Source organism: Hippoglossus hippoglossus, chromosome 11 (genome assembly GCF_009819705.1).
Source record: "Hippoglossus hippoglossus isolate fHipHip1 chromosome 11, fHipHip1.pri, whole genome shotgun sequence".
Taxonomy (NCBI): Eukaryota; Metazoa; Chordata; class Actinopteri; order Pleuronectiformes; family Pleuronectidae; genus Hippoglossus; species Hippoglossus hippoglossus.
The window spans coordinates 515781-538100 of record NC_047161.1 but is presented as its reverse complement, the minus strand read 5'-3'; the positions used below and the strand labels follow the sequence as shown (position 1 = coordinate 538100).

General features: G+C 43.1%; 2 protein-coding genes across 3 annotated transcripts; both read right to left on the bottom strand.

Moving 5' to 3' along the window:
• Positions 1-1266: 1266 nt before the first annotated feature.
• Positions 1267-5957, bottom strand: LOC117770647 (ice-structuring glycoprotein-like). Its single transcript, XM_034600299.1, has 4 exons — positions 5877-5957; positions 5415-5511; positions 1551-3210; positions 1267-1447 (listed from the first exon to the last, which is right to left on the bottom strand). Exons 2-4 carry the CDS (start codon positions 5509-5511, stop codon positions 1267-1269), a joined length of 1938 nt encoding a protein of 645 aa, XP_034456190.1. The 5' UTR covers positions 5877-5957.
• An 8913-nt stretch (positions 5958-14870) lies between these two features.
• rnmt (RNA (guanine-7-) methyltransferase) lies at positions 14871-20581 on the bottom strand. 2 transcript variants are annotated; one of them, XM_034600585.1, is made up of 11 exons: positions 20492-20581; positions 19172-19294; positions 18967-19096; positions 18679-18804; positions 17103-17218; positions 16801-16982; positions 16518-16682; positions 16247-16364; positions 15865-15966; positions 15618-15651; positions 14871-15030 (listed from the first exon to the last, which is right to left on the bottom strand). In XM_034600585.1, the coding sequence occupies exons 2-11, from the start codon at positions 19286-19288 to the stop codon at positions 14993-14995; spliced, it is 1128 nt and encodes a 375-aa protein (XP_034456476.1). In that variant the 5' UTR covers positions 19289-19294; positions 20492-20581; the 3' UTR covers positions 14871-14992. The 2 variants fall into 2 exon arrangements, with proteins under 2 accessions (XP_034456476.1, XP_034456478.1); XM_034600587.1 differs by having other exon boundaries at positions 20234-20516.
• Between the last annotated feature and the right edge of the window lie 1739 nt (positions 20582-22320).

Below are 22320 nucleotides of genomic sequence, written 5' to 3'. Positions count from 1 at the left end.
GATCAGGATCCACCATCAAGATCGGATGCCACTATAGTCCACAGTCATTGTCCACTGCCGCCATTAGGATCCATCACCAGCTGCCACCTCGGTCGTGGTCCACCACCAGTATCTGATGCCAACACGATAAAGGATCCGTCATACTGGATCCACCATCACGATCTCTGATACGCGATCCACAGATCCTAATCCACGATCTGGATCTGCAGACGATAAGGCAATGGGACTCCGGGGAAGAAGTCAAGTCAGTAACATGTAGTGATGAGATATGAATTTCTTTGATGAGATAAGGATGGAGAAGAGGAAGGAGAAGCTGGAAAGAGAAGCTCCGAGTGTCATGTGTCCCCCGACCTTCTAGACCTACAGCAGCAGAACTAAGAGCAGGTCTAAGACAAACCTGGACCGGCTCTAACTATAAGCTTTATCAAAAAGGAAGGTTTTAACTTTACATTTTATTTGATCAGTATTTGATGATTAAAAGTGAGGCACTAACATGTGAATGTTGTTACTGGTTGAGCTGAAGTTGATTTTGACTTTGATCTCATGCAGAGCCAGGCCAGGGGCCCCAAGATGAGAGGGGGCCCCTGAGAGCCAGGAGGGGGACCTCGTGTTATTGTGAATGTAACATGTCAGGAACAGCTGGAGCGACTCAGACAGAGGAAATACCAGTTTTTAATTCATTTCTTCCTCTTTAATAATTTTTCATGTTTATGTTATATATACAAACTGTGTTTATTAAACCACAATCATTGTACTTTTTATTTAAAAGCCCCAAAACTTCACCAGATGTTTTTCAACACATACTAAAGTCAGATGAACCTCGATGGGCTTGAGGTGCTCGGCAAAGAAAACAATGATCAAAGCAAAATGCAGTAATTGTTCATTTATTGATGAAGACATAATCACATTCTTTCATGAATTAGATCAAGAGCAGCTGTTTTTATTTATAATCAAAAACAGTCACAATTACGAATATGAATTGCAATAAACTATAGAATAAGAACAGTTTCATTCAGTACAAACCACGCTCACAATAAATAGGATAATAAATACTATAATTTACAGCCATTTAAAGGGTTGAATATCTCTATTACTGATTAGTGATTATTAAAATATTGATCATTGTTCCCTTTCTCATTTCCTTTGATCCAACTTTTCTGACTTGTCAAAGACATATATAAAATGTTCATAATTTAGATATACACACGATAAATTGGAGATAAAATAAAAGAATAAATACATCTTGATATTCTACAATTGAACATATCAGTCCTTCAGGGCAGCAGCTGCGTTATGTTGCTCCTCACAGAAGCAGAGCAGCGATGACGGCGATGACCACAGAAACCAGGCTGATTTTATTGTAACTCGCAGCTCCTGTTGTGTTGCTTCCTGAATTTGATCCTGTTCCAGATCCAGATCCAGACCCAGACCCAGACCCAGATCCAGACTCAGAGCCAGACCCAGACCCAGACCCAGAGCCAGAGCCAGACCCAGACCCAGAGCCAGAGCCAGAGCCAGACCCAGAACTAGATCCAGATCCAGACCCAGACCCAGACCCAGACCCAGATCCAGATGGAGACCCAGACCCAGACCCAGTTGCATTGCCAGGTCCAGATCCACCTGCTGCTGCTGCGTTAGCTTGGTCAGCGAGGGCCTCTGCTGCTGTTGCTGCGGCTGAGGCCGATGTCACCGCCCCTTGTGCTGTTGATGTCATTATTGCTGTGAGTGCTGCTGCGCTTGTTGCTGATGCTGCGTCTACTGCTGCTTCCGCTGCTGTTGTGGCTACTGTTGCTGTTGCCTGTGCCATCTCTGCCACTGCCTGTGCCCCTGCTATTGCTGCTTTCTCTGCTGCTGTCGACCCTGTGGCCTGTGATAAAACGTCCTGCAGTTGTTTTGCTGCTTCTTTTGATGCTGTGGCCACTGATTTGGCAGCTTTAACAGTTTCTGAGATTGTTGCTGGACCTGCGTTTGGAGCTGCTGCCGACGTTGCTGCTGCTGCTGCAGTTTTTGCTGCATTTGCTGACTTAATTGCTGATGCTGCTATCTTCGCTGCTTGTTGCGTTTGTCCTGCTGTTCCTCTTTTTAATGCTGCGTCTACTGCTGCTTGTGCTGCCACATCTGCTGCATCAGCCGCTTTTCTTGCTGCCGCAGCTGCTGTTTCCACTGGTGCTGCCCCTGCTGCAACTAATGCAGCAGCATTTGCTGCTAGTTTTGCAGCTTTTGCTGCATTCATGGCTGCTGTGGATGCTGCTGGTCCAGAAGCTGCAGCAGCTGCTGAGGCAGCTGCAGCCGCAGCCGCTGCTGCTGCTGTTGACGCCACTACTGCGGTTTCCTTGGCTTTAACTGCTGCAGGTGCTGCTGCTGTTGCTGCTGCTGCTGTTGTTGTTGCCTTGGTTGTGCTTGCCAAGGTTGGTGCTGCACTGCTGCCTGGTGTGGGGCTTGCTGTAGATGGTGTTACATTTGTCCCTGATACCGTTGAAAGCTGAACGCCTGCTGCTGCTGTTGCACTTGTTGCTGCTGCATTTGTACTTGATGTCATTATTTCAGAGTTGTTTGCTGTTGCTGCCTTTACTACTGATTCTACTGACAATGCTGTTGCTCCTGCGATGACTGCCACTGTTTTTGCTGTTGCCATTGCTGAACGTGCTTCTTCTGTCATTTGTGCTGCTGTTGCTGCTGGGATTGCTGATAATGTCGCCAATGCATCATTTGATGAATCTCTCACTGCTTTTGCAGCTTCTGCTGTTGCCATCAATGCTTTTTGAGATGCTGCTTCTGAAGCTGCCTCGTTGGCTGCTTTTGCTGCTGTTGCTGCTGCCTTTGCTGCCATTGCAGCTTTTGATGCTTCCTTGGCTATATTTGCCATTACATCTGCAATTGATGCTGGTGCTTTTGCTGCTGCTTGAATTGCTGCTAATGCTACTGCTTCTGCTGCTTCTGCAGCGTCTTTGGCTGCTGTTACTGCCAGGGATAATGATGCTGTTCCATCTGCTGCTAAGGTGGCAGCTCGAGCTGCTGCTTGTGCGTGGTTTATCGCAGCTTCTAATTCTTTGGTTGTTGCTCCACTGGCTGCTGCTGTTGAGGCTGCCACTGCAGTTGCTGCTGCTGCTGCTGAGGTGGACGCTATTATTGCTGCAGTTAGTTTTTCTGTGGGTGCTGTTGATGGGGCTCCTGCCACTGCTGGTGTTGTTTGACTATTTGATGGTTGCCCTGTGGCTGCACCCACGACTTTAATTGGGAGTGCCCCCACTGCTGCCCTTGCTGCTGCTGCTGAGCTTTTTGCTGCTGCATTTGCTGCTACTACCAAGTCCCCTCTTGCTGTAGATGCAATCAGTGCTGTTGCTTCTGTCATTGCTGCCACTGCTTGCGCTGCTGATAAGGATAAACGTGTGGCTGCTGCTGTGGGTCCACTCACGGATGATGATTCTTCTTTCAATATTCCTGCAACTATTATTGCTTTTTCAGCCACTGTTTTTTCAGCTTGTGCAACTTGGTCAATAGCTGTTGTGCTACCAACGGCTGCCAGTATTGCTGCTGTTGCTGCTTCTTCAGCAGCCTTTGCAGCTATCGATGATGCATTTGCTAGTCTTGCGAGTGATTGTCTCTTTGTTGCTGGTGCTGCTGCTGCCTCAACACTTGCTGCTGATGCTGCTTCTTTGGCAGCATTAGCAGCTCTAATTGCTGTAAATGCTGCTGCTGCTGGGGATTGTTGTCCTTTTGCCAGTAACATGGCAGCTCTGGCTGCATCTTGTGCAGCTTCTATGGCTTTTGCTGCAACTGGGCTTGTTGTGGCTCCAGCCGCTGCAGAAGTGGCTCCTCCTGCTGCTGCTGCAGTAGCTGCTGCTGCTGCAGCCACGGATACTGCTTTCACTGTTGCTGTTACTCTTGGTGACAATGTTATGGGCGATGCTGTTGTTAATGCTGTTGTTGTTGCTCCCTGTGTTGTTGGCTGTATAGTTGTTGCTCCTGATGTGGACACTGTTGTGAATGTTGCTAGTGGTAGTGATGCACTTGAAGGTATTGTTGTAGTTGTAGGTGTAGCAGTAGATAATACTGTAGTTGTCATCATTGTTGTTGGGGCTGTTGTTGTGGGTGTTGCTGTAGTTGTGGGAATTAGTGGAGCTGCAGCAGAAATGGCTGCTGCGGCAGCAGCAGCAGATGTTGCTGTTTCTCCTGATTTTGCAGCGGCCTTTGCAATCAGTGATGCTTCCCTAGCTTTTTCAGCTGCTTCTCTTGCCTTATTGATTGATGCAGTTCCAGATGTTGCTGTTGCTGCATCTGCCGCAGCTTCAGCTGCTTGTTTTGCTTTCATTGCTGTTGCTGCAGCCAATTCTGCTGCTTTTTCTGCTGCTAAAATTGATGCTTGCACAAATGGTGAGTTTGTGTTGTTTCCGGATGTTGCATATTTGTTCCCTGATAATGCTACCTGCAATGCAGCTAGAGCTCTTGATGCAGCTTCTGCTGCATCTGTTGCAGCTGCTGCAACTAACTTTGCTGATTCTGCTGTTGTTGAAGAGGCAGCTGCAGCTGCAGCTTCAGCCACCTTATCTGCTGCAGCTGATATATTTGCTGAAGCCTCTACTATTTTTTTTAACATTTCTGCTCTTGATGCTGGGGCTGATGAAGCTGCTTTTAGCGCTGCATTTAATGCTAATTTTGCCTTTTCAGCTGCTTTTGCTGCTTCTCTAGCAGCAAAAGCAGGTGGTATTCCATTTAGTGGTCCTTCAGAAGCTGCAGCTGCATTTAATGCAGCAGTGACAGCGGCTACTGCAGCTGCTACTGCATCTTCAGCATCTCGTCCTGAAGAGGCTGCTCCAGCCGCTGCTGCTGTAGCTGCTGCTGTTGCTGCTACTGCTGCTGCTGCTGCCGTTGCTGCTGCTGTCAAGCTTGCCACTGTTATATTTGAGATTTGGCCCGGTGCTCCTGCGACTGGGCTTCCTGTTGTTGGGGTGTTTGTTGGACCAGCTGTGGGACCAGTTGTTGGACCAGTTGTGGGACCAGCTGTGGGACCAGTTGTTGGACCAGCTGTGGGACCAGTTGTTGGACCAGCTGTGGGACCAGCTGTGGGACCAGTTGTTGGACCAGCTGTGGGACCAGCTGTGGGACCAGTTGTTGGACCAGCTGTGGGACCAGCTGTGGGACCAGCTGTGGGACCAGTTGTTGGACCAGTTGTTGGACCAGCTGTGGGACCAGCTGTGGGACCAGCTGTGGGACCAGTTGTTGGACCAGCTGTGGGACCAGCTGTGGTGGATGTCGGGGCACTTGGATTTACACTTCTGGGACACCTGAGTTTCAGGCTTCCTTCTGCTGTCGGGCTGGTGGATGCTGTTTCCATTTAAGAGTATGATCAGAATTCATTCATATAATTCAGAGTTCATAGTTTCCAACTTAAATACATAGAAATCATTACTTACCAATCAGTATTACAACAAAGACCAAAGTCTTGGCGATCATTTTGAATGCTCTCTGTTCTCCTCCGCTTTCTTTTCCAAAACTGAATCTGACCATCATCTGTAAGAAAATGAAGTAGTTGAAAGGAGACTGTTAATGTCTTCATGAATATTGTTAGAACAATAAATATTGTCAGCATGAAAGTCTCATATACAGTTCATTTGACTAAAAACCTCTCTACTTCTCTTGAACTACATCGGATCATGTTCATTTGAAATGATTTCACTCTATAAAAGCTGTCGGACACATTTCCAGCTGTGACTGGTGCTGTGGGTTTATGAGACATTTAATCAAACCCAAAACCCACAGTAACAGAGATGATGACAGGAACATGGTCATATGCACATATTACATATAAAAGCTAAATAAACATTTAAAATGAAATGAAATCACAAAAAACACTGAATCATAAGTGAAATACTCACTCAGATTTTGAAGTGAGTGAGTTGCAGTAGCTCTCTCTCGTTGTCTGTCTCTTCTTCTTCTTCTTCTTCTTTGACTGTGTCCTTGTCCTTTCTGTCACCGTCTCTTCAGCCTGTATATATACCAAGATGCAGCGGGAACAACGAATGAATGACGATCATGATGATGTCAGAGCCAGAGACGTCCCTCCCTTTCACGTAATGGACGCTAAGTGTGTGGATGCTTACTCAGCGTCGTTAAGTCAGATGAAACTTGTCCTGTGACATTTTGAGATTGAACCCAGTAATTAAAAGTGATGATTTGTTGTTGACCTTTAATATGATCGTATGTGTTTAAGTTTAGAGCAGAACATTTATGTAACCTGTGTTCTTCTACGAAGGCGAGGCTCCACATGACTGTTTAATAGTTGTGATGCATGGAAACATTTTAATAGCAGAGATAGAGATTTTATTATTGTGTGTGTGTTTGTGTGTTTGTGTGTCTGTGTGTGTCTCTGTATTTGTGTGTCTTTGTTTGTGTGTTTGTGTGTGTGTGTGTGTGTGTGTGTGTGTCTCTGTGTTTGTGTGTCTTTGTTTGTGTGTGTGTGTGTGTGTGTGTGTGTGGGTGTCTGCCTGTGTGTCTGTGTTTGTGTATTTGTGTGTGTGTCTCCTCTCCTCTACCTGCCCCCTGTCTGTCCTCTATCTGCCCCCTGTCTGTCCTCTATCTGCCCCCTGTCTGTCCTCTATCTGCCCCCTGTCTGTCCTCTATCTGCCCCCTGTCTGTCCTCTACCTGCCCCCTGTCTGTCCTCTATCTGCCCCCTGTCTGTCCTCTACCTCCCCCTGTCTGTCCTCTACCTGCCCCCTGTCTGTCCTCTACCTTCCCCCTGTCTGTCCTCTATCTGCCCCCTGTCTGTCCTCTATCTGCCCCCTGTCTGTCCTCTACCTGTCCCCTGTCTGTCCTCTATCTGCCCCCTGTCTGTCCTCTATCTGCTCCCCTGTCTGTCCTCTATCTGCTCCCCTGTCTCTCCTCTATCTGCCCCCTGTCTGTCCTCTACCTGCCCCCTGTCTGTCCTCTGCCTGCCCCCTGTCTGTCCTCTACCTGCCCCCTGTCTGTCCTCTACCTGCCCCCTGTCTGTCCTCTACCTGCCCCTGTCTGTCCTCTACCTGCCCCCTGTCTGTCCTCTACCTGCCCCCTGTCTGTCCTCTACCTTCCCTCTGTCTGTCCTCTACCTGTCCCCTGTCTGTCCTCTACCTGTCCCCTGTCTGTCCTCTACCTGCCCCCTGTCTGTCCTCTACCTGCCCCCTGTCTGTCGTCTACCTGCCCCCTGTCTGTCCTCTACCTGCCCCCTGTCTGTCCTCTACCTGCCCCCTGTCTGTCCTCTATCTGCCCCCTGTCTGTCGTCTACCTGCCCCCTGTCTGTCCTCTACCTGCCCCCTGTCTGTCCTCTATCTGCCCCCTGTCTGTCCTCTACCTGCCCCCTGTCTGTTGTCTACCTGCCCCCTGTCTGTCCTCTGCCTGCCCCCTGTCTGTCCTCTACCTGCCCCCTGTCTGTCGTCTACCTGCCCCCTGTCTGTCCTCTGCCTGCCCCCTGTCTGTCCTCTATCTGCCCGTCTGTCCTCTACCTGCCCCCTGTCTGTCGTCTACCTGCCCCCTGTCTGTCCTCTACCTGCCCCCTGTCTGTCGTCTACCTGCCCCCTGTCTGTCCTCTACCTGCCCCCTGTCTGTCGTCTACCTGCCCCCTGTCTGTCCTCTACCTGCCCCCTGTCTGTCCTTTATCTCTATCTTAAAAGAGAATTAATAAAGTGAGAGGTGTCTTTGTCCCACATGTGAAGGGACAGTTTGTATGTTTGTCTCTTTCTCTTGATGCCACATGAAGTGTCTCCACCTCATAGTTAAAGTTTTTGTTCAGGGCGTCTCCGTACAACATGAGCAGAAAGCGTTGTATAATTAAATAATCAGAGTGACACCTGTGACATGAGGCGTGACGAGGGAACCTGCCAACAACAGGCTCCACAGCTGGTTCACTCTCAGGGATTTAACCCCACAGGGACAACGTGTCCCAGGTCTCCAGCTGGATCGTGCTGAGCAGCAGGTCCACTGTGAAAACTTCACTGTAAAACAACTCAGGCCACAGTCAGTGTTTCATTCAGATACAGAGACTGAGCGTGAAGTCTGCACAAGAAACTGAGACACAACTAAATAATAGGACTGTTCTTTGATCAAATCCATGAATAATCGTTTTAACTTCATATATATCAACACATTAAAAAAGATCCTCTATATTTATCCCAGATAGCAAACAGATGTAGGTGAAGTGTTGAGTCCACAAACACGTCTGGAGTCTCAGGACTCAGGACTCAGATCTATTGACTCGTGGGTCAGAGTTCAAACTGGATGTGAATGTTGGAGCTTGTGGACACTTGATGACATCACACGAGCAGAATGGAGACATTTGACTGTTGTTTCATTACACCAGCTGTTTACCTTTATATACAGTCACTGATCCTCTTTATATACAGTCACTGATCATCTTTATATACAGTCACTGATCCTCTTTATATACAGTCACTGATCCTCTTTATATACAGTCACTGATCCTCTTTATATACAGTCACTGATCATCTTTATATACAGTCACTGATCCTCTTTATATACAGTCACTGATCATCTTTATATACAGTCACTGATCCTCTTTATATACAGTCACTGATCATCTTTATATACAGTCACTGATCATCTTTATATACAGTCACTGATCCTCTTTATATACAGTCACTGATGGTCTTTATATACAGTCACTGATCATCTTTATATACAGTCACTGATCCTCTTTATATACAGTCACTGATGGTCTTTATATACAGTCACTGATCATCTTTATATACAGTCACTGATCATCTTTATATACAGTCACTGATGGTCTTTATATACAGTCAGTGATCCTCTTTATATACAGTCACTGATCCTCTTTATATACAGTCACTGATCATCTTTATATACAGTCACTGATCATCTTTATATACAGTCACTGATGGTCTTTATATACAGTCAGTGATCCTCTTTATATACAGTCACTGATCCTCTTTATATACAGTCACTGATCATCTTTATATACAGTCACTGATCATCTTTATATACAGTCACTGATGGTCTTTATATACAGTCACTGATCGTCTTTATATACAGTCACTGATCCTCTTTATATACAGTCAGTGATCCTCTTTATATACAGTCACTGATCATCTTTATATACAGTCACTGATCCTCTTTATATACAGTCACTGTTCCTCTTTATATACAGTCAGTGATCCTCTTTATATACAGTCACTGATCATCTTTATATACAGTCACTGATCATCTTTATATACAGTCACTGATGGTCTTTATATACAGTCACTGATCATCTTTATATACAGTCAGTGATCCTCTTTATATACAGTCACTGATCATCTTTATATACAGTCACTGATCATCTTTATATACAGTCACTGATCATCTTTATATACAGTCACTGATCATCTTTATATACAGTCACTGATGGTCTTTATATACAGTCACTGATCGTCTTTATATACAGTCACTGATCCTCTTTATATACAGTCAGTGATCCTCTTTATATACAGTCACTGATCCTCTTTATATACAGTCACTGATCCTCTTTATATACAGTCACTGATCCTCTTTATATACAGTCAGTGATCCTCTTTATATACAGTCAGTGATCATCTTTATATACAGTCACTGATCCTCTTTATATACAGTCACTGATGGTCTTTATATACAGTCACTGATCATCTTTATATACAGTCACTGATGGTCTTTATATACAGTCACTGATCATCTTTATATACAGTCAGTGATCCTCTTTATATACAGTCAGTGATCATCTTTATATACAGTCACTGATCATCTTTATATACAGTCACTGATGGTCTTTATATACAGTCACTGATCATCTTTATATACAGTCACTGATCATCTTTATATACAGTCACTGATGGTCTTTATATACAGTCACTGATCCTCTTTATATACAGTCAGTGATCCTCTTTATATACAGTCAGTGATCCTCTTTATATACAGTCACTGATCATCTTTATATACAGTCACTGATGGTCTTTATATACAGTCACTGATCCTCTTTATATACAGTCAGTGATCCTCTTTATATACAGTCAGTGATCCTCTTTATATACAGTCACTGATCCTCTTTATATACAGTCACTGATCATCTTTATATACAGTCACTGATGGTCTTTATATACAGTCACTGATCATCTTTATATACAGTCACTGATCATCTTTATATACAGTCACTGATGGTCTTTATATACAGTCACTGATCGTCTTTATATACAGTCACTGATCATCTTTATATACAGTCACTGATCCTCTTTATATACAGTCACTGATGGTCTTTATATACAGTCACTGATCGTCTTTATATACAGTCACTGATCATCTTTATATACAGTCACTGATCCTCTTTATATACAGTCACTGATCGTCTTTATATACAGTCACTGATCATCTTTATATACAGTCACTGATCATCTTTATATACAGTCACTGATGGTCTTTATATACAGTCACTGATGGTCTTTATATACAGTCACTGATCATCTTTATATACAGTCACTGATGGTCTTTATATACAGTCACTGATGGTCTTTATATACAGTCACTGATCATCTTTATATACAGTCACTGATGGTCTTTATATACAGTCACTGATCGTCTTTATATACAGTCACTGATCATCTTTATATACAGTCACTGATGGTCTTTATATACAGTCACTGATCCTCTTTATATACAGTCACTGATCCTCTTTATATACAGTCACTGATCCTCTTTATATACAGTCACTGATGGTCTTTATATACAGTCACTGATCGTCTTTATATACAGTCACTGATCATCTTTATATACAGTCACTGATCCTCTTTATATACAGTCACTGATCGTCTTTATATACAGTCACTGATCATCTTTATATACAGTCACTGATCATCTTTATATACAGTCACTGATGGTCTTTATATACAGTCACTGATGGTCTTTATATACAGTCACTGATCATCTTTATATACAGTCACTGATGGTCTTTATATACAGTCACTGATCATCTTTATATACAGTCACTGATGGTCTTTATATACAGTCACTGATGGTCTTTATATACAGTCACTGATCATCTTTATATACAGTCACTGATCATCTTTATATACAGTCACTGATGGTCTTTATATACAGTCACTGATCGTCTTTATATACAGTCACTGATCATCTTTATATACAGTCACTGATGGTCTTTATATACAGTCACTGATCCTCTTTATATACAGTCACTGATCCTCTTTATATACAGTCACTGATGCTCTTTATATACAGTCACTGATCCTCTTTATATACAGTCACTGATCCTCTTTATATACAGTCACTGATGGTCTTTTTCTATAAGTTGTTTGGATGAAACGTGTCTTACATAACCACAGTAATATGAGTAGGTGTGACAGCTGCTGCCGAATCAGCTGACTACTGGACCATCTTGGTCACATGGTTCGTACCTGATGAACACGTGATGTTTATATGTCGAAGCTGTACGGAAACAAAGTTCAACCACGTCTTCTTTTAGAATCGTTCGTTGAAGCATTGCACGATTCACACATGTGGATTTAGATAAGATAAGATCAAACAATATATTAAATTAAATAAATAGATTTAAAATAAAGATACAACTTGTACAGTATCTTAGATCCCATTCCTACAAAAGTACTTAAAGAAGTTCTGCCCCTAATTGACAGTTTGTTACTGAACACAATCAATCTGTCATTATCATCAGGATGTACCACAGTCCTTTAAACTAGCTGTAATCAAACCCCTCCTCAAACATCCACCCTGGACCCGGAGGTTTTCAACTACAGACCGATATCCAACCTCCCCTTCCTGTCTAAACTCCTGAGAAGGTTGTAGCCAATCAGCTGTGAGAGTTTCTCCAGGAAAGTAATGTGAAGACTTTCAGTCGGGGTTTAGAGCCAATCACAGCACGGAGACAGTCCTGGTTAAAGTCACCAATGAGCTTCTAGTAGCTCCAGATGTTTGTGTCTGTCCTCGTCCTGTTAGATCTCAGTGCAGCATTCAACACTATTGACCATCACATTTTATTACAGAGACTAGAACAGTTCATTAGCATTAAAGGAACCGCCCTCAACTGGTTTAAATCTTATTTTTCAGATCGTTTCCAATTCGTCTAAATTAATGATGAGTCATCCGTGCGCACCAGAGTTAACCACGGTGTTCCACAGGGCTCTGTGCTCGGCCCAATTTTATTCTCATTATATAAGCTTCCACTAGGAAACATTATCAGGACACACTCGGTAAATGACACCCAGTTATACTTGTCATTAATTAACTAAATGTTTCAAGGACATAAAGAACTGGATGAGCTGTAACTTTCTCTTATTAAACTGAAGCTGCTCCAGACAACATTGCCCTTGTTTCCAGTGAAACCATCAAGAATCATGGAAGAATTCACATGATCAGTCATTTACGACACTGCTGCTTTTGCGACTTTCTTAAGAGGAACATTATCATCACCAGCTCCACCTCTTGACTCTCTTCTGCCCTCTATTGGATGTATTGTTTAACAATCATGCCAACGTAAAGATCACATGGAAGAATGAGCAGCGACAATTACACCGTTTGAAATTGACATAAATGAGAATTAAAGAGACACTGCACCTTTGAATGTATTTATTTTTGTATTACATTGTATTTGACTTTTTTTGTAATAAGCTCTTTCTACCTTCGTCTTATTTTACTGTTGCGCTGCTGAGCTGACCAACTCCTTTCATTGAACTTTGACCCTGTGATAACTTCAGGAAGCTTCCACAAGTGTGTACGTGCTGGAGTCGTCGCTCGTAGCTGGATAACCTTGATAACTTAGCTTTAGCGAGCTAATTGGTGTTGTGTGTGGGTGGGCAGGGTTGGCCTGTCGTAGCCCCGCCTCCCAGCCCTGTGCTCTAAAGGCATGTTTATGAAGTTCCAGGGAAAAACACTACAGATGAAACTTAGTGTGGAAGTTAGACTTTAAATGTGTGTGATGGTGGCTGACACGTAAACTTTACTTGGTAGCTAAGTGTGTTGAGTCCCCTGACACGCCCCTGCCTGTTTGTTCAACCTCTTTTAGGAACCTTTAGGAACCACTTTGTGTTTATTAACGAATCCACTCCAGAGACACACGGGATGAGAAGCCACGTGAAAGTGAACGGTCAGGCTGAAAACTCAACCACTTTTCGTTGGCACAGAGTAAAAGATGTGGGCGACATGCTGAGGTACAGTAGCCGCTCCCTGACGCTGCATCGGGGCGTGGGGCGCCTTAAAGGTCAGGTCGGCGTGTTCCTGAAAGAATGTGGGCGGTGTCAGCTGTAGGTAAAGGCATGTGCGTCCACCCTGTGCTGTGTGCGCACCATCTTTTGTCTGCTCTAATCAAACACTCATTACATTTCTCACTAATTCATAGGTGGCTGTTGATCATCACCTGATTGGAATGCCTTGATGATTGTCTGTCCTCGTTAGGGCGCAGAGGATTTGTGCAATGGAAACCAAACGTGATCCTCATCATGTAATTGCACTTCGGGGCCGGAGGTTTTCACCGGGGGTCATTTACGTACAGTGGGTTCTAAAGAAGAACAGCTCCTCGTTTTCTGTGTTCCTCAACCTCATTAATGTAACCATGACGACGGAGGTGCTCTAAGCGCCGTGAAGGACAACAAATGGAAATATTATTCATATTAATATTCATATACAAGATTCATATATTTACACATGTGGTGAATTAAGGACAAACCTCTTCTGCCCTGTTTTCACGTGTCCTCGTCTCATCTTGAATCTTCTTCCTGACTCCGCCTCTTTAGTAAACATACTTTTGCTTTGGTTCATTTTGTTTCTTTAGAGCTTTATTCATATTTATGCCTAATGAGTCGCAGCCCCCTCCTGATCTCAGGTCAAAGGTCACACCTGTCAGCTGCATGTGACATCCGGATCATTTTATATTCTATCAATAATGTTGTCGTGGTGATCGATCGTATTAGACACTGACTCTTCAAGGATTTTTATTCAGCCTGAATTTGATTTCATTAGAAACATTTTAAAATTCAAACCAATAAAGTCTCATATGTGTCGACAAACATGGAAACACAAAGACATGAAGTTCTACTGTTTATTATTTTTTGTTAAGAGATGAATTATCTGCCACACGATCACTAGTGTCAGTTTTGTTTTTGTGAGTTATGAACCACAGACCTCTTTGAGTCTCTACAGCGCCACCTGGCGCACACATGTGAATCCCACTCATCCAGATGTTTGTGTCAGAGATGTGAGCAGTGCACTGCAGAGATGAACCTGCTGAGCGTTCAGATGGATTTCATTCATTTCTATAGTAATATTTGACTTTTATCCGGATCCAAAAGGAAAATGTTAAAGGACCTGGACTTTTAATCAAAGGACCACAAGGAACTTTATTTATGTATCATCAAAAAAAAATTTTTTTAATCAGTTTCCTTTTATTTTTCTCGGAATTACTTGATTCAGTGATGTTTATTCGACTTAATCTGAAGTAATTCCGGTAACGTATGTTTATGTAGATTATATATATATTGTATTTTTTTACGGTTTTACTGTTGGAGAACATGTAGGAACAAACGCTGAAATATTTTTGTAAGAGGAGACTGTATATATACATATATATAAATATATATTTATAAAATTGATAAGATACATGTTCTACGTCACATGACCACAGCATCAGAAGCAGAACCTCTGGGTCATGGGGGAGTTTTCTCAACTCCAATCACCATTGGTGATTTTAAACCAGTTACACAAACACAATATTTTGAAGAAAACAACACTTTGTGGAACTTGTTACTGAAGCTGAACACGTGACGACAGTAAACTGTGTCGTAGTGATGGTGACGTTCAAATCATGGTCACTGCACAAACAACATTCTTCTGACTTTAAAGTTTATTCTTATTCATTTCAACAAACCCAAACAGTTCATACTTTATCAAAAAGAAAACACACAACATGGACAACAGCTGAGCTGGCGAGCAGCAGGTGAGTTCACGTTTTCATCGTCAGGACATCTTCTGGAAGACGAACACCAGGTAGATACCTGCACAGGAAGCAGAGGACACATCAACGTTTCACGGGATTATTACCTCCACCAAGGTTTGTCGTCTGACTGTCGGCAGGATTACTAAAAAACTACACAACTGATTTACACAATTTTGCAGAGAGGTGCGTCATGACCCACATAAGAACCAAGTCCATTCTGGAGTGGATCCCGAAATTGTGTTTCACTTTTTTTAACATGTTAAAGAGCGTTGGACTTGGTGAAAACTAGAGACCATGAATAAAGATGGACGACATGATGGCTCCCAAAAGTGAAGCCAATCATCTGGATCACCCCCTGGTGGCTGGCTGCAGTATAGCTTATAAACCTTGCGTCTGACTGCACATGACATCAAAAGCGCAAGATGGCAGCGTTCGAATCTGAGAGGAAGTCGAGAAGCATCGTCCATCGTTATTTATGGAACTTCAAATACCACTTCAGGTTAACAGGTACGATGAGAACATTTAATCATTCTTACAAATCTAAAAGTATTTTCTGCTGAAACACAATCGAATGAACCAGGTTCATTTGCAGGTCAAACATTTTTTTAAAAACAAGTCAACAGTGAAGTTAAAGGAGAAACTTACTGGTTGCTTCCCACTCAGATCTGCTCAGAGTTCCCTGCACAAAACACAAACTGTGTCAGACACTGAGCTGGAGTCAGTTTCATCAGATACGTGTCTTTGTTTAAGATGTCTGCTTATAAAACATTAATATCTTCACATCACACAGAAACTAAACACAGCTGCTGCTTTATTTCACTTTGTCGTCTGATTTTTTGTCTCGTTCGTCAGCCTCATTCGACACTGACCCCGTCAGAACCAGCTCTCTCACCAGTGGTAGTTTGACTCCAGCGCTGCCGCAGTGCTCTTTAGCATGGCAGTACTCTCCTTTGATGTCTGTAGCCTGTCGACCTCCGTCCTCACAGGGAAACGGCTGAAAGTAAAACAACACAGATTTTATCACTGACAAGAAACTGACTGATGCTCCAGCGACAGAGAACTGGTTTAAAATGAAGGAACCCAGAATTATCGACCCGCCATTGTTTACCTCCAACTATCAGACTCATGAGGTCACTGTGACCTTTGACCACTAAAATCTAATCAATTCATCTTTGAGTCCAAGTGGTCAAAATTTGAAAAACTTCCCTGAAGGCAGACTTGTTTCCAGCTTCCTCACTCGGCCAGTGTTTGGGATTGATAATTGATCACTTTACCTCCAGCGCCATCATTTTCATCATGAGGCTGCGGTGATGTTCCTTCTTCACCTTCTCCTCAGAAAACTCAGAGAACCTTTGCTTCAGCACCAGACGCATGTTGTAGCGTTTGGCCATGCTGACACAGAGAGAAGAGGAAAAGCTGAGTTTCTACATTAGAGTGACTGCAGAGTTCTAACCATTGATTCTTGATGGTCATTATTCACACAGAAATGTTGCCACGCAAACAGGACGCAATAAAACAAATTCTGCATTCATTATATGATCTTACTGTTCCAAAAGAGGAAAGTAGACGAGGAACTCTGGAACGTCGACCACGCCCTCGAGGCTGAAGTGATACTGACAGCCGAACATAGGGTACGAACCTTTGGACTGAAACGAGACTTTAAACACCTCGTTACCAAACGACAGGGAGTCCGACGCCTCCAAACGTTTACTGCAAAGGACAAGAGGAGAGACACCGATGTTCAAAATCTTCGTGTGTTTTCTGACGATCTCCAGTGAAGCTGCAGCACGACAAACGTAGTTCAGATATACAACATTCTTGTTCTTACACAAGTTCGAAGGCATCTGGCGTCGTTCCGATGAAGTAACCACCAGGTTTCAGACGCTCGCAGGCGTTTCTCAGCATCACGTTCGCCTTCTCTTCGCTCTCAAACGAGTAATGATACACAAACTGACAGCTGCAGATGTCAAACATCAGCTTCGGGTCGTCGAGCTTCTCTGACAGAACCTCCTGCACACACACGTCACAGGAGTTACACCAACATCTCTACAAGTATGTAAGTAAAGAGATCTACGTGCTCTAATTCCACCTCGGTTCACAGATAAACTGATCTATGTGTTGTGGTTCTACCTTGGAACAGTCGGCAGTGATGAACTGAGCGCTGAAGATTTTCTCGTTAACGTGACTTTTCCTCTTCATGTCTTCATAACGACTCTGACATTGCTCCACAGACACTCCAGCTATATCTGAAAATAAAAACATTTTATTGATGATTAATTTTTGAATCCTTCTGCTTTTCAACACTCAGGAACTTGGGAGTGATCTTTGATCCCGATTTGTCCTTTGATTCTCACTTAAAACTAATTTCTAGGACCGCCTTCTTCCACTGGTGTAACATCTCAAACATCATGTCTCAAAAAGACGCAGAAGAACGAGTCCACGCCTTTGTTCCATCCAGACGTGATTATTGTAATTCCTTATTCTCAGGCTCCAGCAGGAAGTCGTTAAAGACTCTGCAGCTTGTCCTAAACGCTGCAGCACGTGTCCTGAAGAGAACCAGGACCAGAGACCACATGTCTCCTGTGTTAGCTTCACTACACTGACTTCCTGTTACATTTAGAATTTAAAACCCTCCTCCTCACCTACATTAATAATATGGCAGCATCAAACCATAAAGAGCTGATAGTACCTTATCACCACTAGAGCCCTGAGCTCCCAGAATTCAGGCTGCTGTCCCTAAAGTCTCTAAAGCAGAGGAGGAGCCAGAGCTTCAGCATCAAGCTCCTCTCCTGTGGAATCATCTCAGCTTCAGTTGTGGAGGCAGACTCCATCTGTACGTTGAAGATTCAAACCTTCCTTTACGATAAAGCTTAAAGTTAGAGCCGGTCCAGGTTTTGTCTTGGACCTTATCGTCCGCAGATCCAAGGCCGCGGCTGCGGCCACATCGTGGATTATGATGGTGGATCGCGAATCAGAGATCGTGATCATAAAGGTGGATCCTGTATCGTGTTGGCATCTGATAGTGGTGGTGGACCACGATCGAGGTGGCAGCTGATGGTGGATCCTGATCGTGAACTATGATCACAACAGGACTGCTTGATATATAATGTCTCCTCAGATACTCGACCATTACTGACAATAATCCATCAATTCATTGACCTTCAGTTATGCTACAAAGTGTTTATTCTAATCAAAGCTGTAAATCGACTAACGATTTACTGGAATGTGATTTGAATTCAGGATCTAGATGATGGACAGAAAACCTTGTGACGGACGGAGAGGATCAGACCTCCGCGGCGTCTAGTGGCAAAACTTTATCCTTCTTAGAAAATTACCACTAAATATAAAATCTCTAACATTCTTGGAGAATTAAATTCTGTGAATTGACCTTTCAAAACAAGGAATACATTTTCAAATTCATTGAATGGATCCAACAAAAGAAAAGATCAAAGATCTCTAATAACTTCAAATGAAATTTGGATAAGAGAATCGAGAACCTAGTGCACCATCTACTGGTGACAGACAGTATTGTTTTACAGTCAGGGTGCAAGTTGCACATTTGAGAGATAAATCCAATGACCCAGGTAACTTCCTGTTTGTGATGTCACAGTAATAACCTCACAAACGGCGGAGGAACAGGTGAAGATGCACCTGACAACATCTGATCAGGGGACCTTACTGATGTTAATCAATAATAATTGATTACCTGCACAGACCAGGTGATTGATTCCTCCTCTCCTCCACTTCAGAAGGTCTCCTCCTTTCCCACAGCCCAGATCCAACACAGACACCTGCCGAGACCCCGCCCCCCGCACCTGCTCCAGGATCTCACCTGTCAGTCAAACAAACAGCACTTTAATATATCCATAATCAATAAGAACTAAAATCAATGATTTCCTCCTCTGACACCTGAACACATCTGCGGCTCTCTGATGAGTCACAGTGATGAAATGACTCATCATATCTAACAGATTATTGCTTATTGATCAGTTACCGATCAGGACGCTCTTCAGCCAGTTGTTGAAGTTCCTCATGAAGAAGATTCTGCTTTGACTTCTCGCAGCCAGACCCACTTCCTGTAGCCGGTTGTAGTGACTGGCCACCTTCACACTGTGATCGGCCACCTGACGGACCAACGCCACACATCAACACCTTCCATCGATAACAGATCAAAGAGGGATAATCGGTCAGTGAACTACCTGCTTCCTGTTGGATGAGGTCTCCTCTTTGTCCTCCTCTTCCTCAGGTCTCCTCTTCCTCCCTCTTTCCTCTCCTTCTCCTCCCCCCTTCACAGTTTCTGTCGTCTGAAGATCCATCGTTCTCTGAAAACAAAGAAACACAGACAGTAAATAAAGATGGACGCTGCGTCTCCGCCTCCTCACACGGTACAAACGTGAAGCTAAATTATCTCAAAACGCTGCCATCTTGTGCTGATGATGTCATCAGAGAGTCTGTTTCCACAGATTCGACAAACTTTAATGTCGCTGTCGTCTCAACAGCTCAGGCTCCACAAGGCGGATCTGGATCCAGAATTCTTTTAACATTTTCTTTGATTCCTCAGAGAATAATTCCGGGATCTTGATGAAACAAATTTGAGATGTTCAGAGACTTTTTAAGAGTGTGTGAAATGTGGTGCAGATCCAAATAAACCTCAGGATGTAGTGAATGTGGTTGTTGACTGCTGGACCTTTGTGGAGGAGCTCTACTGAGTTATGTTCTCCATTCAAATAAAATATCACAAACACTAACTCTACTAGAAAGAGGCGTGTCTGGGGAGATGATACAATACAGATCAACAGTTTGGTTCAGGAAGTAAAAACTTTGATTATCAACCAGAATATTTGAACCATCCGTGGTAAAAGCACCACAAGCGACGAGATAGTGAAACGATGTTTTGTTCTCACAAGTCACAAGTTTGTATGACATTAACTGTGTTTAAACAAAAACGTGTTTCATTCAGGATGTCAAGGAGAACTACACTACCCACAATCCTCAGCTGTAGCAGCGACGGCTCTGATTGGTGGAGCTCGCTGTTAGCGTGAAGATTAAACTACACAATAACATATAAAGTATTTCACATGAGCTCAATCACAACATTCACATTAACGCAGCAGTAAAAATTAATACAAAAACTTAGTAAAACTTGTTCTGCAGCACATTTACTTGAGGAACATTTTGCTGATGAGACAACAAATGTTCTGGATGCAGGACTTTTCCTTGCAGTGGAGTATTTTAAACGTGTTGAAGTATGAAGTACAGACTGTGAATACTTCTGCTCAGTTCTCAGGAGCTGAAGGAAAACGACTGTTTTTACTGCGTTTCTACGGCTAACGTTAGCAGCTAGCATGCTAACAGCTCCTGGAGTCAAATAAAACGTGGGTTTTCGGTCTGGGACGAACCGGAAGTCACCAGTGCCTCGTGTCGCAGGTGAACCTGTCACGTGACCGGAGACAAACGGGGAAAGAATCCGGTACCGGTCGAGTTTTCACGAAAACACAAAACAACAACAATGGACTCACGGTGCAGAACCGGCGCACGCGCTCTGAACAGCTTCCGGTTGATCTACGTCACATGTCCGCGCCGCTGACGCATCGGAAATGACAAACCCCAACTCAGTTTTCTCTCCCTCTCCAACTGGAACAAAGCAACACGATGTAATTAACTTACTCACTAAGTCATAAATATCTAAATATCTCATCAGCCAAATAAAGTAACTATCATTCATCCTTTATGGTCTTTTAGAATTAAATCAAACAATACACACAAATAATCCTAAGCTCTAAAAACTCGATTTAAATTCAGAAAACTCTGTGAATCTATTTCAAAGCAAAACTAGGGCTACGTTGTAGCACTGAACGGGCCCGAGCACTGAACGGGCCCGAGCACACGCAACCCGGGACCTGTTGCTGTCGTGGGAGAGTGCGATCTGCGACCGGGCGCACGGCTCCGCGTTGCATGCGTTTTGCGCACTGCAGGAAGGATAACACTTCACTTCCTGCGTACGTCATGTCTAGTTTGGACTCGATTGGACCTTGTATGTCCGAGATACACAACCTCGTGTTTTGATGGCGTGTAATCAAACTTTGAGGCCACACCACGGTCACACCGTGTGATGAAAACACGTCATTCGAGGTAGTTTTTATCTCCGTCTTGTTGTGATGACGCTCATCTCCATTTGAAGTTGATCTGATGAAAGCCCTGGGACAAGTTCGTCAAAGTAAAAATGTGGAAAATGTGGAAAATGGCCACTAAATCCAAAATGGCGGGCTTCCTGTTGTGTTTTTCACAATGCACCTCTAGACTTTTTTGTGCGTCTGGTCATGATACCCAGGTGTCCCGATTTTTGTGAAGATCGGTGAAAGCTAACTGAGGGGCTTTTCCTTAGATGGCGCTGTTGAGCCATTTTGCCACGCCCATTTCAAATTACTCCAGAATTCAAATACTTTTTAGGGTTTTGAATTTCCTGCAAACTTTGGTGAGAATTTGAGCGTCGAGGCCTGAAAAAGCCCCAAAGGGGAAATAAAAATCCCTTTTGGGGCCTAAATAGTTACAGAGCTTTCCATACAAGTTGTATGGAAAACTTAAGTTTATATAAAAGAACACTTCAAAGGTTTGAAACCCTGAATGTGTTTCTTTGTGGAATGAACGGTGAACGTTTTGCGAGCTTGTCCCCTGACTGTGTTGTATGTGCTGTGTGTGTCCCAAACATGTTTTGATGATTGTTGGATTTAACATTGAACACAAGAGACTCAGATAAACCAGATTACTATATTCCTTGATTGGCACAGAATTAACAAAAAAACATTCACACACATATTCACAATACACAACTCTGACAGTTTATCAGATTCTATCATATCTGCTGTATCACCATCTCCATAAAATTGTCATTTCATATTTTCTGTTTGATTTTAACACCAACAAACATCATAAACACATGTTGACTTTTTATTATTATTATTTAAACATCCTAACGGACATGTTGGTTGTTGTTTTTTCTTTTCATACAGTTATTTCTTAAATTATTATTATTTAATTCTTCTCACATATAAATGCATTTATTTGTGGTGGCCCACACTGACCACCACAAATAAATGATCGGAGACGTGTTAAGATATTTTCAGTTCAGTTATTAACTTGAAACACAGCAATAAATGAAATAATCACAAATGATCTGACAGTGTTTTTTTTTAACAAGTTATTGTTTTAACAGTGTCTTGACAGTAACGGACCAACAGGTGGCGCTGTGAATCTGTCAGTAAAAACATAAAATATCATCAGAAAGTGTGGCAGATGATGAAGAGGAACCAGTGACACTGATGTTTGACTGTTTCTCTGTTTGTTTCAT